The sequence below is a fragment of the Chionomys nivalis genome, chromosome 23 (genome assembly GCF_950005125.1).
Source record: "Chionomys nivalis chromosome 23, mChiNiv1.1, whole genome shotgun sequence".
Lineage (NCBI taxonomy): Eukaryota > Metazoa > Chordata > Mammalia > Rodentia > Cricetidae > Chionomys > Chionomys nivalis.
This window is the reverse complement of record NC_080108.1, coordinates 29,326,322-29,339,807: the sequence shown is the minus strand read 5'-3', so window position 1 is coordinate 29,339,807 and position 13,486 is coordinate 29,326,322. Positions and strand designations below refer to the sequence as shown.

General features: G+C 41.8%; 1 protein-coding gene and 1 pseudogene across 1 annotated transcript in view; both read right to left on the bottom strand.

Annotated features, from left to right (window-relative positions):
- Herc2 (HECT and RLD domain containing E3 ubiquitin protein ligase 2) overlaps positions 1 to 13,486 on the bottom strand; it is a 165,121-nt gene that overhangs the window by 147,952 nt on the left and 3,683 nt on the right. The window contains exons 3-4 of the mRNA XM_057756050.1: positions 3,519 to 3,633; positions 485 to 622 (exon numbers count right to left, since the gene is read on the bottom strand). Coding sequence (XP_057612033.1) covers positions 485 to 622; positions 3,519 to 3,633 — 253 coding nt within the window. The remainder of the gene's footprint in view (positions 1 to 484; positions 623 to 3,518; positions 3,634 to 13,486) is intronic.
- LOC130865180 (60S ribosomal protein L10-like) lies at positions 10,606 to 11,330 on the bottom strand (annotated as a pseudogene).

Here is a 13,486-nt window from a genome sequence, read left to right as displayed (position 1 = left end):
TTAAAAGGTCACAACATGCACCCGGAAAGTAGAGGCAGGTAGATCTCTGACCTCAAAGCTAACCTGATCTACAGAATGAGTTCCAGGACAGCCAGAGCTACACAGAGAAATCCTGTCTTGAAAAACCAAAAAGGCTACATCATAGATAAATTTAAATACATACTAAGCAAAATAAACTAGATAAGAAGAATAAGGACTAAGTCTATTTATATTGAGTGCTATTGAAGAATGGAGTGCAGACATCAAAGGTAACTGTAGCTGCCTGGAGGGCTAGAGGACAGTTTAACGGATATGGGTGGTAATACTTTTGTACCAGAATATGAACTGTGTGCTTAAAAAATGGTTATAATGGTTATATTTTTATCAGATACATTTTATTCTTATACTTTATATCAGACATATTTTACTGTAATATGGGTTTTAATTTTAGAAAATTCCATTAACAAACAAAAACCTGATCCACTTATGTCAGAAAGTATAATACCTGGCTGCTTGCCCCACACCCAACTCTCCAGGATTGATTTGGCTTTATACACGGGTGCAGGCGTCTCTTCCTCCTCCTTCTTCTCTTTGTCAGTAAGATCTTCTTTCTTGGTTCCACTCTGAGTATCAGCACCATCATCTGGAGAATTAAAAATGTTTATGTCCATAATTGTTTTTCAAAATGCAACAGTCAATCTGGGCATGGCGGCTCACGCCTATAAACCCCAGCACATGAGTTCAGGACCATCTTGGGCCACACAGTAAGTTCCAGGCCAGCCTGGGCGACAGAGAGAGGCCCTGACTCAAAACAAGGATAGGAGGAAGGGAGGGAAGGAGAGAAGGAAAGAGAGAGGAGGCCGGGGGAGCATCTCTTGCCAATCTCTACAAACGTTCTACCCAAACATGGGAAGTTACAGCATACATCAGTAACTCGATATTTTAATTTTTTTTTTTTTTTTTTTTTTTTTGCTTTTTCGAGACAGGGTTTCTCTGTGGTTCTGGAGCCTGTCCTGGAACTAGCTCTTGTAGACCAGGCTGGTCTCGAACTCACAGAGATCCGCCTGCCTCTGCCTCCCAAGTGCTGGGATTAAAGGCATGCGCCACCACCGCCCGGCTTGATATTTTAATTTTTTTAAAAAAATTGCATGACTTAAAACTGCAAAAGATTCAATATAGTTTACTCAATAATGAAAGAATACAATATAAGGGATTTTCAAATTCTTTAAAACATGAAGTTCTTTCTTTAACATTTTTCAATGTCTTTAGCATTTATCTATTTGGATTTCACACTAACTGCTTTAATGCAGTGGCTCAAAACTGCTGGACAACCACAGGAAGAACTAGGGAGATAACTCTAAAATCATTTTCTAACTGTCCGATGTTCTCCTCCACTGCCAGCTGAGAACCACTGCCATAAAGACCACTACCACTGAGATGACAATGTGAGTTCCATTCCAGAACCACACAAAAGTGGTAACTGTCCTCTGATGTCCACATACCTGCCATGGCACGTGCACACACACACACACACACACACACACACCAATAATAAGTACATTCGAAGGACCATTATCATTGAAATATAATTCAGGAGCATTGAGGCACAAAAGAAAATCTGAAAAAACTACCAACTTAAGCCACTGTAAAGCCTCAAACAGTAATACGTGCTTTGAAACCCCACACATGGCTGTGAAGAGAAGATGGGATGAATCTTAGCCCTAAAATGTCAACAAGTCCTGTCATAAAAGGCTCTAACTAAAATAATCACATAAATTACATATATATACATATATACTATATCTTAGAGTATATGTTTGTATTTCACACCAACCAAATCACTAATTTTTATTAACTAAACTTTGTTTTTTAAAGTGTCTAGAATTCCTTTGCAAGCCCTCTCAGGTTTTAAATGGATTTTAGTTGGCCACATGGGCACCAATTTGTTGAAGGGCGTTTGTACAAAATACCCAAGGCGTCTCTGTTCAAACCACTGAGCCTAGGTCCTAGACAGTTGCTAATGATTCAAAAGAGAAGGCCCAAGAGGAGTAAGTTGACCAATTTCAAAGAAAACAAAATTAAGAGTTCTGCAAAATCCTGTGTGCTAAACTTCAAATGCTGTTCTGCTAACGTTTTCTGTACATCAACCCTAACTGCTCCATATCCTAAACACTAAGAGGCCTTATTACTGAAAACAAGTTTTGTAGGCTAGTGTAGCACAGCCCAGAGTGTCTGCCCAGCATGACCACAGTGTTTGCTAGCAAGCTCAAATCCCTAGGCTTCATACAAAAAGTAAATTTTGCTTCATATTTGTTTCTTTCAGCTTTGGGGCCAGCTAACCTGGGGCCACAGAGAAGCAGAAACAAGACCCTACCTCAAAAGTCAAGATGAAAGGAAAGAATTGATTCCTGCAGTTATTCTCTGACCTCCTCATGTGCACCTGCTTGCAAATATAAACACACACAAACACACACACACTAATAAAGGAAAACTTTTAAATTAAAAAACTCAAGGTAACAATATGCAGGAAGCATGTGAGGAAGGCAGATGAGACACAACCACGAACAAGCACAGTGCCAAAGACTGTGGGGATGAATTTGCATCCACTCACTGTATATACATTTGGGAGAGTCTGCATGTATATGGAAACTTCCACATAAACACAAGAAACAGAGCTCACTCTAATAGATGATGTAACCAAAAACATAACCTAGTAATAGTTTTCCTCCTACACTTTCCAGTCAGCTGTAACCAATTCATTCCACAGGGAGAAAAGTCATACATTCTAACAGTAACAATGCCTTTATACTGGGAATGACACTCAACAGACTCTGCAGTGAGCCTCAACCCAGGCTTTTCAGATAGACAATCTGGAGTAAGTGCTGGCATCCATGTCCTTTTACAGTGTTGGTGCTGATTTCAATGGCCAGGCACAGCAATTTTGAGCACTAGAGGCTTCAACAGGATTACTCCTCCCTGACAAAGGTTTAGTCATGAATAACTTGCACCCAATCTCACAATAATCAACATCTATAGTTAGTAGGAAGATCTGTTTCAAAATTTAAAGGAGAAGCTATTCATGACTTCCTACAAGCTATATACTAGTTAATACAAACAAAAACTCCAGACAGCTTGGCATATTAACTAACATCTAGACAAAAATCATCAAAAGGAGAACAAAGTATCAAGATCAAAGTTCAAGTGCTTTTTCTAGCATATTACAGTCTCTGGAAAATGCAATTTACACACACAAATAAATAAGTGTAATTTTTAAAGGGGGAGGGGGAAATAGTCCAGCATGTAAAGGCACTTACCACCAAACCAGACGACCTGAGTCCAATCCACAAGACTCACACAGCAGAGAAAACCAACTCCCAAGTTGTCCCGACATGCACACCATAGCACCTGTGCACACACACAAACATGCGCACAGACACACACACGCACACACAGGCACGGACACATTTTTAAAATATTACTTTAAAATGCAATTACAATGATATTTACAAAATAAAAAAGTATTCATTAAAAGCTCTTACCCTTCCTAGAAGGGAGCTCTCGATTCTGGGTTAACTCTGTCCCAGTGTGCACAATTTCTCCATCTTTAACCATTTCATTCCACAGACCACAGAGTCCATCTCTTGTGAATGCGAGCTGGCAAATACAAAAAGATAAACTTAAAGAGAGATCCATATAAATCTTTTTTATTTTAATTTTTTTGTTTTTGAAAATGTTATGAGTACTCAATCTACTCCAACTCATGTGCCCCTCTCAATTCATGACCTCCTCTTCTGCAATTATTGCTATCTACATATATCATATATTGCACATATCTATACACACATATAAAATATACACTACTTACTAAGTCAATTTAATGTTGCTCATGTGTTTAGAACTGACCTTGGGAGCGGATAACCTATCAGGGGTTTCAGCACTGAAGAAAACTGATTCTCTCAGCAGGCATTGATTACCCATAGCTCTTGATGTGGGGTGGGGCCTTGTGAAATCTCCCCGTCCACATTGTCATATCCACTGGTGCTAACACTGTGTAGAGACTTATTTAGATAACACCACTGCTGCATTGTTATGGATACAACATCCCTTCTGTATCTAGGAGAACTATCTCATAGGAGGCCCCTGGTCCTCTGGCTCTTACAACCTTTCCACCCCCTCTTCCATGATGTTCCTTTAGCCTTGGGTGAGGGTGTTATGTTGTGTCAATCACGGTTATTTCTCTCTGTAGTCTGACCAGATGTGAATTTCTGTAATTGCCTCTGTCTGCTACCAAAGAAACTTCCTTGATAAGGGGTGAGAACTACACTTACCTGTAGATACAAGGATAGCATTGGAATACAGTTAAAAATTACATCAGTTTACTCAAGGCACAGGTAGTTGAGTAGGTTTACAGTACTGGGCACGAATGGCCTACTAAGCTGGTTGCAAATACAATTGGGCAGCTGGTAGCTACTCCAAAATCAAAGTTCAACTGTTGCACCACAGGGGATATCTTAGTGGGCCTGTGATAGCTGTGTTTTGCAGGTCTCATGGCTGGGTAGGACTACTGATTCCTTTTGTCCCTTGGAAGCTTACAATATATCTTCAGATACAATAAGAGTAAGTCCTCACAGAGGGGCTTTCAAGTCAGTTCTAGCTCAATTTCTTCAAGTTCTGTGTGCAAAATGTATAGTGTCTTCAGCAACAGGGTCTTAAAGAATTATATATAGAGGGAGAAAAAACCCTGGTTCCCCTTATTTTATTCAATTATTCAATAATAAAACAATGGACTATTTACTTTATTTAAAACCAAGTAACATGTCAAAGATCACAGAACAAAAACAGGACGGTGAAAGAGCACATTATGTCACTGTACACCATGTTGACTTTCATTAGTGGATCTGGGTTTTTGTTTGTTTTTTTTAAACAGGCTCTTACTAGGCATCCTAGTCCAGCCTCCAGCTCTAATCTTCCTTGTGTGATTACAGGAATGTGTCACAATGGCAGGTTTTATATACAGGAATGGGTAACCACTGAGCCATCCCTCCAGCCCCACTGAGGTACTATTTTAAATAATAATTTCTATGTCTGTGTTTTCAAGTATTTCCACACTATTTCCCACTAGCAGTTTCAACGTTTCTGGTGTCATAGTAAGGCCTTTGGTCCATTTCACTGGTTTTCACACAGGATAAAAGGCAGAGGACAAGTTTCAGCCTTCTCCCCATAGAGTCACAGCTTTCAGCATCGTTCTGGAAACCTGACGGCTCTAGCTATGTGTCTACCTGTGTGGCTCCTTGCTGCACTCTAACAGCCAGGCTTTGTGGCATTATCATGGTGTCTGTCTTACTATCACTATATAGTATAACTTGAACTAAGTATTGAAACTTCCAGAATTGCTCTTTTCCCTCAAGACTGCTTTGGATAATCACTATACTAAATTTCATGTAACATGCAAAAAGGGAGTAGGGGCATACATGCATACACATGCTCTGAAGAGATAAATCAAAAATAAGACATAGTGACTATGTATGAGGAGACACTCATGGAACATGGAGGAAGCAAAGAATATGAAAAGCAGTGAGTGTTCCTTCTAAGTGTGAAACATAAACTGTTTCAGGAGAATTGGCTCAGCACTTAGGAACACTGGCTGCTCTTCCAGAGGACCTGGGTTGGATTCCCAGCACCCACATGGTGGTTCACAGGCTTGCTGGTAATGCATAAATATACTTGCAGCCAAAACACCCATACAGATAAAATAAACATTTATTTTTAATTCAAGTTACAATATACAAAAACAAAACCTGTAACTGGAAACAAGCAAAATAACCCAGGTTTATTTTTTTTAAAAAATACCTTTTGAGCCAAACAAAAACAACAAACATGCTAACATGGAAGGAAAAGCCCACAGGACATCAACCCTGTACAAGAGCTACAGGAACTAAGGAGTGCTGAGGGTGGAACACAGTCTTCCTCAGGCAGAGCACACCAATTAGTTACCCAGTACCAAGTGGTCAGCCCTGAAAACAACACAGAAGTAACATTATACAGACTGAGCAGGCTAAATTTAGGAATGTGTGTGTGTGCACACACATGGTTACAGGCAAAGAGGCCAGGTACTGAGGCTCAGGTGGTGTGCTATGTTACAGGAGTTACATCCAACCTTCATGCTCGGATCTCAAGGGAACCCAGGAGCCTTTCAAGCCTCCATGTCTAAAGGGGGAGAAAGAGGAAGAAACTATGAAAACATAAAGTAAAAGAGTCAGAGCCAAGAGCCAATCAACCACGACAAGGAAAGTTCAGATCAGTGTTCAGATCGGGTGTGAGAAGTAAGGAAAGACAGACAATAAAAACAGGAATGGGAATTGGTTCACTTTTAACTGTAGAGATTTACGCAAATGCTACGGTTTAGGTAAGTGTCCCGCAAAGTTCAGTTGCAGCTTGGTCCTCAGAGGGCTACAATTACAGAAAGGGACTAGAGTGTTTGTTCACACTCAACTGACCTAGGCTGAAGTCATCTGAGAGGAAGGAACCCAATTGAGAAAATGCCTCCATAAGATCAGGATGCAGGCCCGCAAGCCTTTATTGATGATTGATGGGGAAGGCCCATTAAGGTGATGACACCCCTTGGCTGGTGGTCCTGGGTTCTCTGAGAAAGCAACTAAGCAAGCCATGGGAAGCAGCTCTCCTCCACGGCCTCTGCATCAGCTTCTGCCTCCAGGTCTGCCCTGTCTGAATTCTTGTCCTGACTTCCTTCAGTGATGAACGGCAACATGAAAGTGTAAGCCAAGTAAACCCTTCCCTCCCCAGTCTGCTTTTCCAGGTGCTTCATCACAGCGAAAGGAACCCTGACTACGACAGTGATCCTACTTGGTCATCTAGTTAGTGACTCAGGAAACTGTGGAACCCCAAACTATGTGTCTTCCTTCTGCTTCTTGGCTGATATGATGATCAAATTTGCTATACACGCTACCCTATGATGTACAGAAAAAAGAATCAAGTTGATCAGCCATGAAGTGGAATCTTCAAAGCTCCTAGTCAAAATGAACCTTTTCTCAATGAATAAATTACTCACCATCAACGGCTCTCCCTACTAATTTGCCATGAATATAAACCTAGATCTCAGCAGAGTGTTCCAGGAGAGAAGGCTAAATCTGGAAATCTCAGATAGATACAGGAAATGCCAACATCCCAATAGAGACAGTGGGTACTATGTTCAGCCCCAACTGCACTTTAGGACGGTCACAGACTGGCTATCAGTCTATCACCTATCAGTGCTCTAGAATACAGTCTATATTGTTGAGACACTGGCATTCAAAAGTGAATTTGTAAAAATGTGGGCTAGGAGAACACTTGCTTAGTATTTATGAGGCCCTAGGTTCAATCCCCAACACTGCATAAATCAGGTATGGTGACGCATGCCTGCAGTTCCAGCGCTCAGAAGGTACGACCAGGAAATCAGAAGTTCAAGATCAACCTCAGCTACACAGAAAGCTGACGGCTAGCTTCAAAAACAGAAAACAGCAAAAAAAGATGAAACATTTCAACAGTTAAAGACTAAGCCAGAGCAGATGCTACATTCACAAGGAAGAAAGAAAGGAAAGAAAAGAGGGAGAGAGGAAGGAAGGGAGGAAGGGAAAGATGGAGGGAGGAAGGGAAGGAAAGAAGGAAGGGAGGGAGGGAACAAATCCATTCTTTAATCACCGGGGTGGTGTAGGATCGTTATGTTACTTTTCTGTTGCTGTGACCCAAAAGTGACTTACAGAAGAGCTTATTTTGCCTTGGGAAAGAAGGTCTATAATGGGGCTGGAGAGATGGTTCAGCAGTTAAAGAGCGCTGACTGCTCTTCCAGAGGTCCTGAATTCGATTCCCAGCACCCACATGGTGACTCACAACTCCAGTTCCAGGGAACTTACACCCTCAAATAGACATACATTCAGGCAAACCACCAATGCACATAAAATAAAAATAAATAATTTTTTTTTAAAAAAAGAGGAAGTCTATAATGGCAGGAGAAGCATGAGAGCAGGCCATGGGAGCAGGAAGCTGAGCAGGAAGACAGAGCTGAAGTAAGATGAGGCTGAACGTCACAAAGCCCACCCACAGCGCAGCGCTTCTCCAGCAAAGCTTCATCTCACACAGTCCAACCAACTGCGGACCAAGTAAGTGTTCAAATACATACGCCTATGAAGGGCGTCGCTCATTCAGACCACCACCACAATTATGCAGCAGTTTTTCAGAACTGAAATCTTCCACCCAGAAAGGAAGAGGGGCAGCTCAGAAAACTGAGAAGTAATTAACTTACAAGTCTCAGAAGGTCCTTGAAACTACCGAGATTTACAAGGACCCTCCTCGAGACTATAGACATAGTGCACAGACACCAAGAGAGGGGACAGGCACATCTATCAGGCTCCAGGGTGAGTGTCCACGAGTCCCCACTGGGGAGATGGGCCTATAGCGATGCAGCAGCCTTTGAGTCAGCCCCAATCTATAAAGCCAGAGCTCCCATGTTGGACTTTGGCAGGAAGTTATTTTGTTCTGTCATCAGTTCCCTGTGTGTGATCGAGATGTGTTGGCATCGCCCCAGGAGAGCAAGGGACAGAAGCTGCGTACATGGCAAGTCATCTTTTCTTGGAAGTCATGGGCTGGACGTCTTGAGGAACACAATGTGAAGGAACCGACAGCCAACAGATAGACATGAAGCATGGCCTCAAGCAGCACAACCCAAGTGCAACAGAGAGCATCCCCCAGCCAAGCATCACTAGTCTTAGGAAGGGCCCAGCCGCAATGGTTCAGACAAATTATCTAAGAGTAAAGGCTATATGGACCAACCTAACTAAGTACTAAGACAGAGCTTGGAATCAAAACTGATCTGAGGCAAATGACATATATGCCTAAGCAAAACTCATTCATATTTTTTATTTTCATACACATACATATTGTACATTGACCATACCCCCATTCTCCCCAACCTTTGTTTATCCCTTTTTTTAAAAATCTAAGCTAAAATTAAATCCACAGCCAGGTACTATTATGGATGCCTGTTCTCCCAGACAATTCAGAAGGCTGAGGCAGTTGGATCAAAAATTTATAAAGTCAACTTAGGAAACATAAAATTAATCTCAAAAATAAAGATGTAAAACAAAATCTAGCATAACATAGTATATTTATAATGCTCAATATTTAATCACATTTTAGCAAAAATACACCAACCTATAGCCAGAGTAACTGATCGATGGAAATGACAGAATCATTCAAGAGGTTGGTATCGGTGACTGATTCAGCAGAAAAAAGCATTAAAGGTTCTATAGAAAGAACCCAAATAGGCTAGATGATGATGATGCCACACGCCTTTAATCCCAGCACTCGGGAGGCAGAAATAGGCAGATCTCTGTGAGTTCGAGGCCAGCCTGGCCTATAGAATGCGTTCCAGGACAGGTTCCAAAGTCACAGAGAAACCCTGTCTCAGAAGAAAGACCCGATAGAGTGATGTAAAATACGGCAGTGTGAACTTTATCTGTATGATGCTCTCCCAGTCTTTGCTCCTATCCCCTAAACACACAGGAGTCCAGGCAGAGCTTCCCATGACCACACCAGGCCACTATTTCTATGCAGATCTATAGTCATGTGATATCAAAGAACTTCCTTTTTCTACTCATTCCTCAGGAGCCAGGAGAAACCTTCCTGAGGTACTCACTAAAGTCCAGGCCGATCTCACGTGAGGCAAGCACTCTACCCTACCACTGAGATCTCCACCTCCAGTCTTCCCAGCCTTTCCTTTTCTCCCCACAGCGCTTGGATATTTCTGAGGTAGTGCCTTACTGAGGTGCCCAGGGAAAGGACTTGAACTTCAACCCTGCTACCTCAGCTTCCCAAGAAGCCGGGGCTATAAGCCTGTCCCACCAGTTTGTGTCCTTTTTCCGAGTTTGGTTCCCTACACCCATGTCAGATAGTGCACAACGGCCTCTAACTCCAGCCTGGGGACCAAATGCACTCTGGGAGAACCCGTACACTCCTGGCATAAGCTCACTAGGACACACACATAAAAATAAAAATATTTTTTAATTTAAAAATGACTAACAAGATTTACAAAGTGCATATAATCAAAAGCATCAATAAAAAGCCACACTATCTATAAAAGTTATTATAGCAAATCACTATCAACTACTTTACACTGCATAAAACTGAAGAATTTGGAGGTAGTTAATAGGAACTCACTGCAGGAGAGAGGAGCACAAGTTTGCATCTAGGTCCTGCAGAGAGAAAGGATGCACTCCTGTGTGGATGTGTGCAGTGTGGAGTCTAGGTCCTGTGTGAGAGAGAGGATGCACTCCTGTGTGGATGTGTGCAGTGTGAAGTCTAGGTCCTGTGTGTGAGAGGATGCACTCCCCTGGAGATGTGCGCAGTGTGACATCTAGGTCCTGCAGAGAGAGAGGATGCACTCCTCTGTGGAGGCTGTGAATGTCAAGTCTTGGTCCTGCAGAGAGAGAGGATGCACTCCTCTGTGGATGTGTGAGGTGTGAAGTCTAGGAGCCAGATAGTGAAGCCCTGCCTTTTGCGTGTGTTCCTTAAACTGGAACAGCAGAGCCAAGTTTGTATTTGAAGATTCTTTTTTTTTTTTTTTTTTTTTTAAGCAGACTGGATGTGAGATTTATTACTGAACATGATTTGGTAGGGTACAGGAGAGCACCGTGAAAGCCCTCAGGAGTGTAGGGCTCGCCACTTGTCCAGGGGACCACGATTAGGAATATATTTGACCCCACAGCCATCAGGAATGAGTCGCTTCTCAGCAACCATATCTTCAAATTCATCTGCATTAAACTTAGTAAAGCCCCATTTCTTTGAGATGTGGATCTTCTGGCGGCCAGGGAATTTGAACTTGGCTCTACGAAGAGCCTCAATCACATGTTCCTTATTTTGCAGCTTAGTGCGGATGGACATGATGACCTGGCCAATGTGAACCCTGGCCACTGTGCCCTGGGGCTTCCCAAAGGCACCACGCATGCCTGTCTGAAGCCTGTCAGCCCCAGCACAGGACAACATCTTGTTGATTCGGATGACATGAAAGGGGTGAAGCCTCACTCGAATATGAAAGCCATCCTTGCCACAACTCTTTACCATGTATTTGTTGGCACAAATACGGGCAGCCTCCAGAGCTTCGGAAGAGAGTTGTTCGTATTCATCTGACACCATGTGGCCACAAAGCGGGAATTCATCAACTTTTGCCTTCTTCCGTCCCAAGTCAAAGATGCGGATTTTAGCATCAGGGACACCTCGGCAGAAGCGAGACTTTGGGTACGGCTTGTTCTTACAATGTTCTTACAATACCGGTAACACCGGGCGGGGCGGCGACCCATGATGACAATAGGACCGTCGGTAGCAGACAACTCACTCACCGCGCCGGAGGAAAAGAGTTGAAGATTCTTTTTAATAACAGCATAGGAACACCCAAGTCAGTAACTCTGCACAATGCTTTAAACCCCACAAAATGTAATACACAAAAACAGCAAACCCTAACTTTCATTATGGAAGTCTATTAACAATACTATTCTATTGAGGTGATTATACTTAGATACAGGGAAAGAGAATCCCAAAGACATCAGATTCCCTACATTCACCACACTCTTTTATGTCAGCATATCAGCAACCAGCCAGTTAGTCACAACCTAGGAACAGCACTCATCAGATGCCCATGTGCATACACCTTTGGATCTACTGACATGTCTAAGCATAATATGACAGTATTCATAGTCAACCTTCAATTCTTAAGTGCACTTTTGAGCTTAATCATTTTGAATTGATGACTATGTGCCAAATACAGATAAATAAGTGATCCAGAATTTAACTACTGGTTAACACAAAAACTCTAAAGGCATTATGCTAAGTTAACAAAGCTGACCTCAGAAAAACCACGCACCATACGATAATCTAAAGATAACTTGATAGACCAGATTGATTCTCAGTGCTGGAGTTCAGATTGTGAGGGAAGTGACACAGAGGGGTAGCACCAAGAACACCACTCAGGTGGTGACAGCTCCATGAACTGACACTAAGGCAGAAGGGCACAGAACTGTGCATATGAACGGGAAGGATGCAAACTAATGATTTTGATAGGATACCACAGTGAAACAAAATATAACACTGGGAGCATCTGGTTAAAGGGAACACACTGATCTTACTATGTTGTTGGCAACTTTCTGAGTCCATCACTATTTTCAAAATGAAAAGGTTAAAAAAAGTGCTTCAGGCATATCCAATTTCATGTGCCATTTCAAAGAATCCTTAAATAGAAAATGTAAGTAGCTTATGTAAGAAAGAGCAACAAATTTCTATCTGGTCTCATGCTCAAAGACATACCCTTAGTCTTCCATCAAGAGTGACAAAAGAAAAAAGTTTTAAGAAACAAAAGTCTGAAAGTATAACGTACTACTATGTCCTGTAAGTAATTTTCTTTTTGGCTCACTGAAAAACTACAACCAGCTCAGATAAACAGTAATAAGGTCATACATTTCACCCTTTTATTATATTGCCTTTTCGAGAGTAATGAACACTAAATGCCCCAATAAATCTACATAAAAATTAGGAGTGCTAAACATTCAAGTGTGGAGAGTTTCTTGGCATGTATATGCATGCATCTGTGGACTGATGTGTGCAAATGCACATACAAATATGTCTGGAGGCCAGAAGCTGAGATCAGCGATCCCTGTTTCCTGACACAGAAAGCCTCCCTTGAACCCAGTGCCTGTCATTCTGCTAGTCCAGTTACTGAGCTTGTCTTGGGAACTCTGCCTTGGCCTTTCAGCACTGAGATGACAAAAGGGTCATCACAGCCACCGTGTGTGGTGGATATCAGAGCTGGGTCCTCACAATTGCCCAGCAAGCTCTTCTCTGACTTTTCTGAGCCACTTCCCCAGCCCACAATGCTATAAGTGTGTGTGTGTGTGTGTGTGTGTGTGTGTGTGTGTGTGTGTGTGTGAAAGCCAGGTGGGTTCTTGGCCTACAATGGACACTTATATTAAAAACTACTGGTTGTAATATCCAAAATAACGTATCTATGCCAAGATTCTATGTTTATTATACACATGTTAAATTTTTCATACTTCAAAAACATTTCCTTTCTAAAGTTATTAACATTTCTTGGGTGGGTATTTCAAATAAAATAAGCTTATAAAAATGAACTGGCTAAAATTTACACATATAAATACATATGTATATCTTTCACAAATACTATTTATTAACTGTATGTCAATACAAAAGCCTAAGAGGAAATAAGGAAATTCCCAGTCCAGGAAGACAACACATACTCCACCTCCCTCACAAAAGGCAAAGTTGGCCAGCGTAAGATGAATATGTGCAATGTGGGTTTGCCAGGATCCCAAAAAGGGACACTGGGTCTAAGCCTTAGAGAAGAACAATTATTATTGTTCTTATTCCTTATATTTCTTTTCTTCAAAATAGAGTTTCTTTGTGTAGCTCTGGCTGTCCAGGAGCTCTGTAGACCAGGCTAACCTCG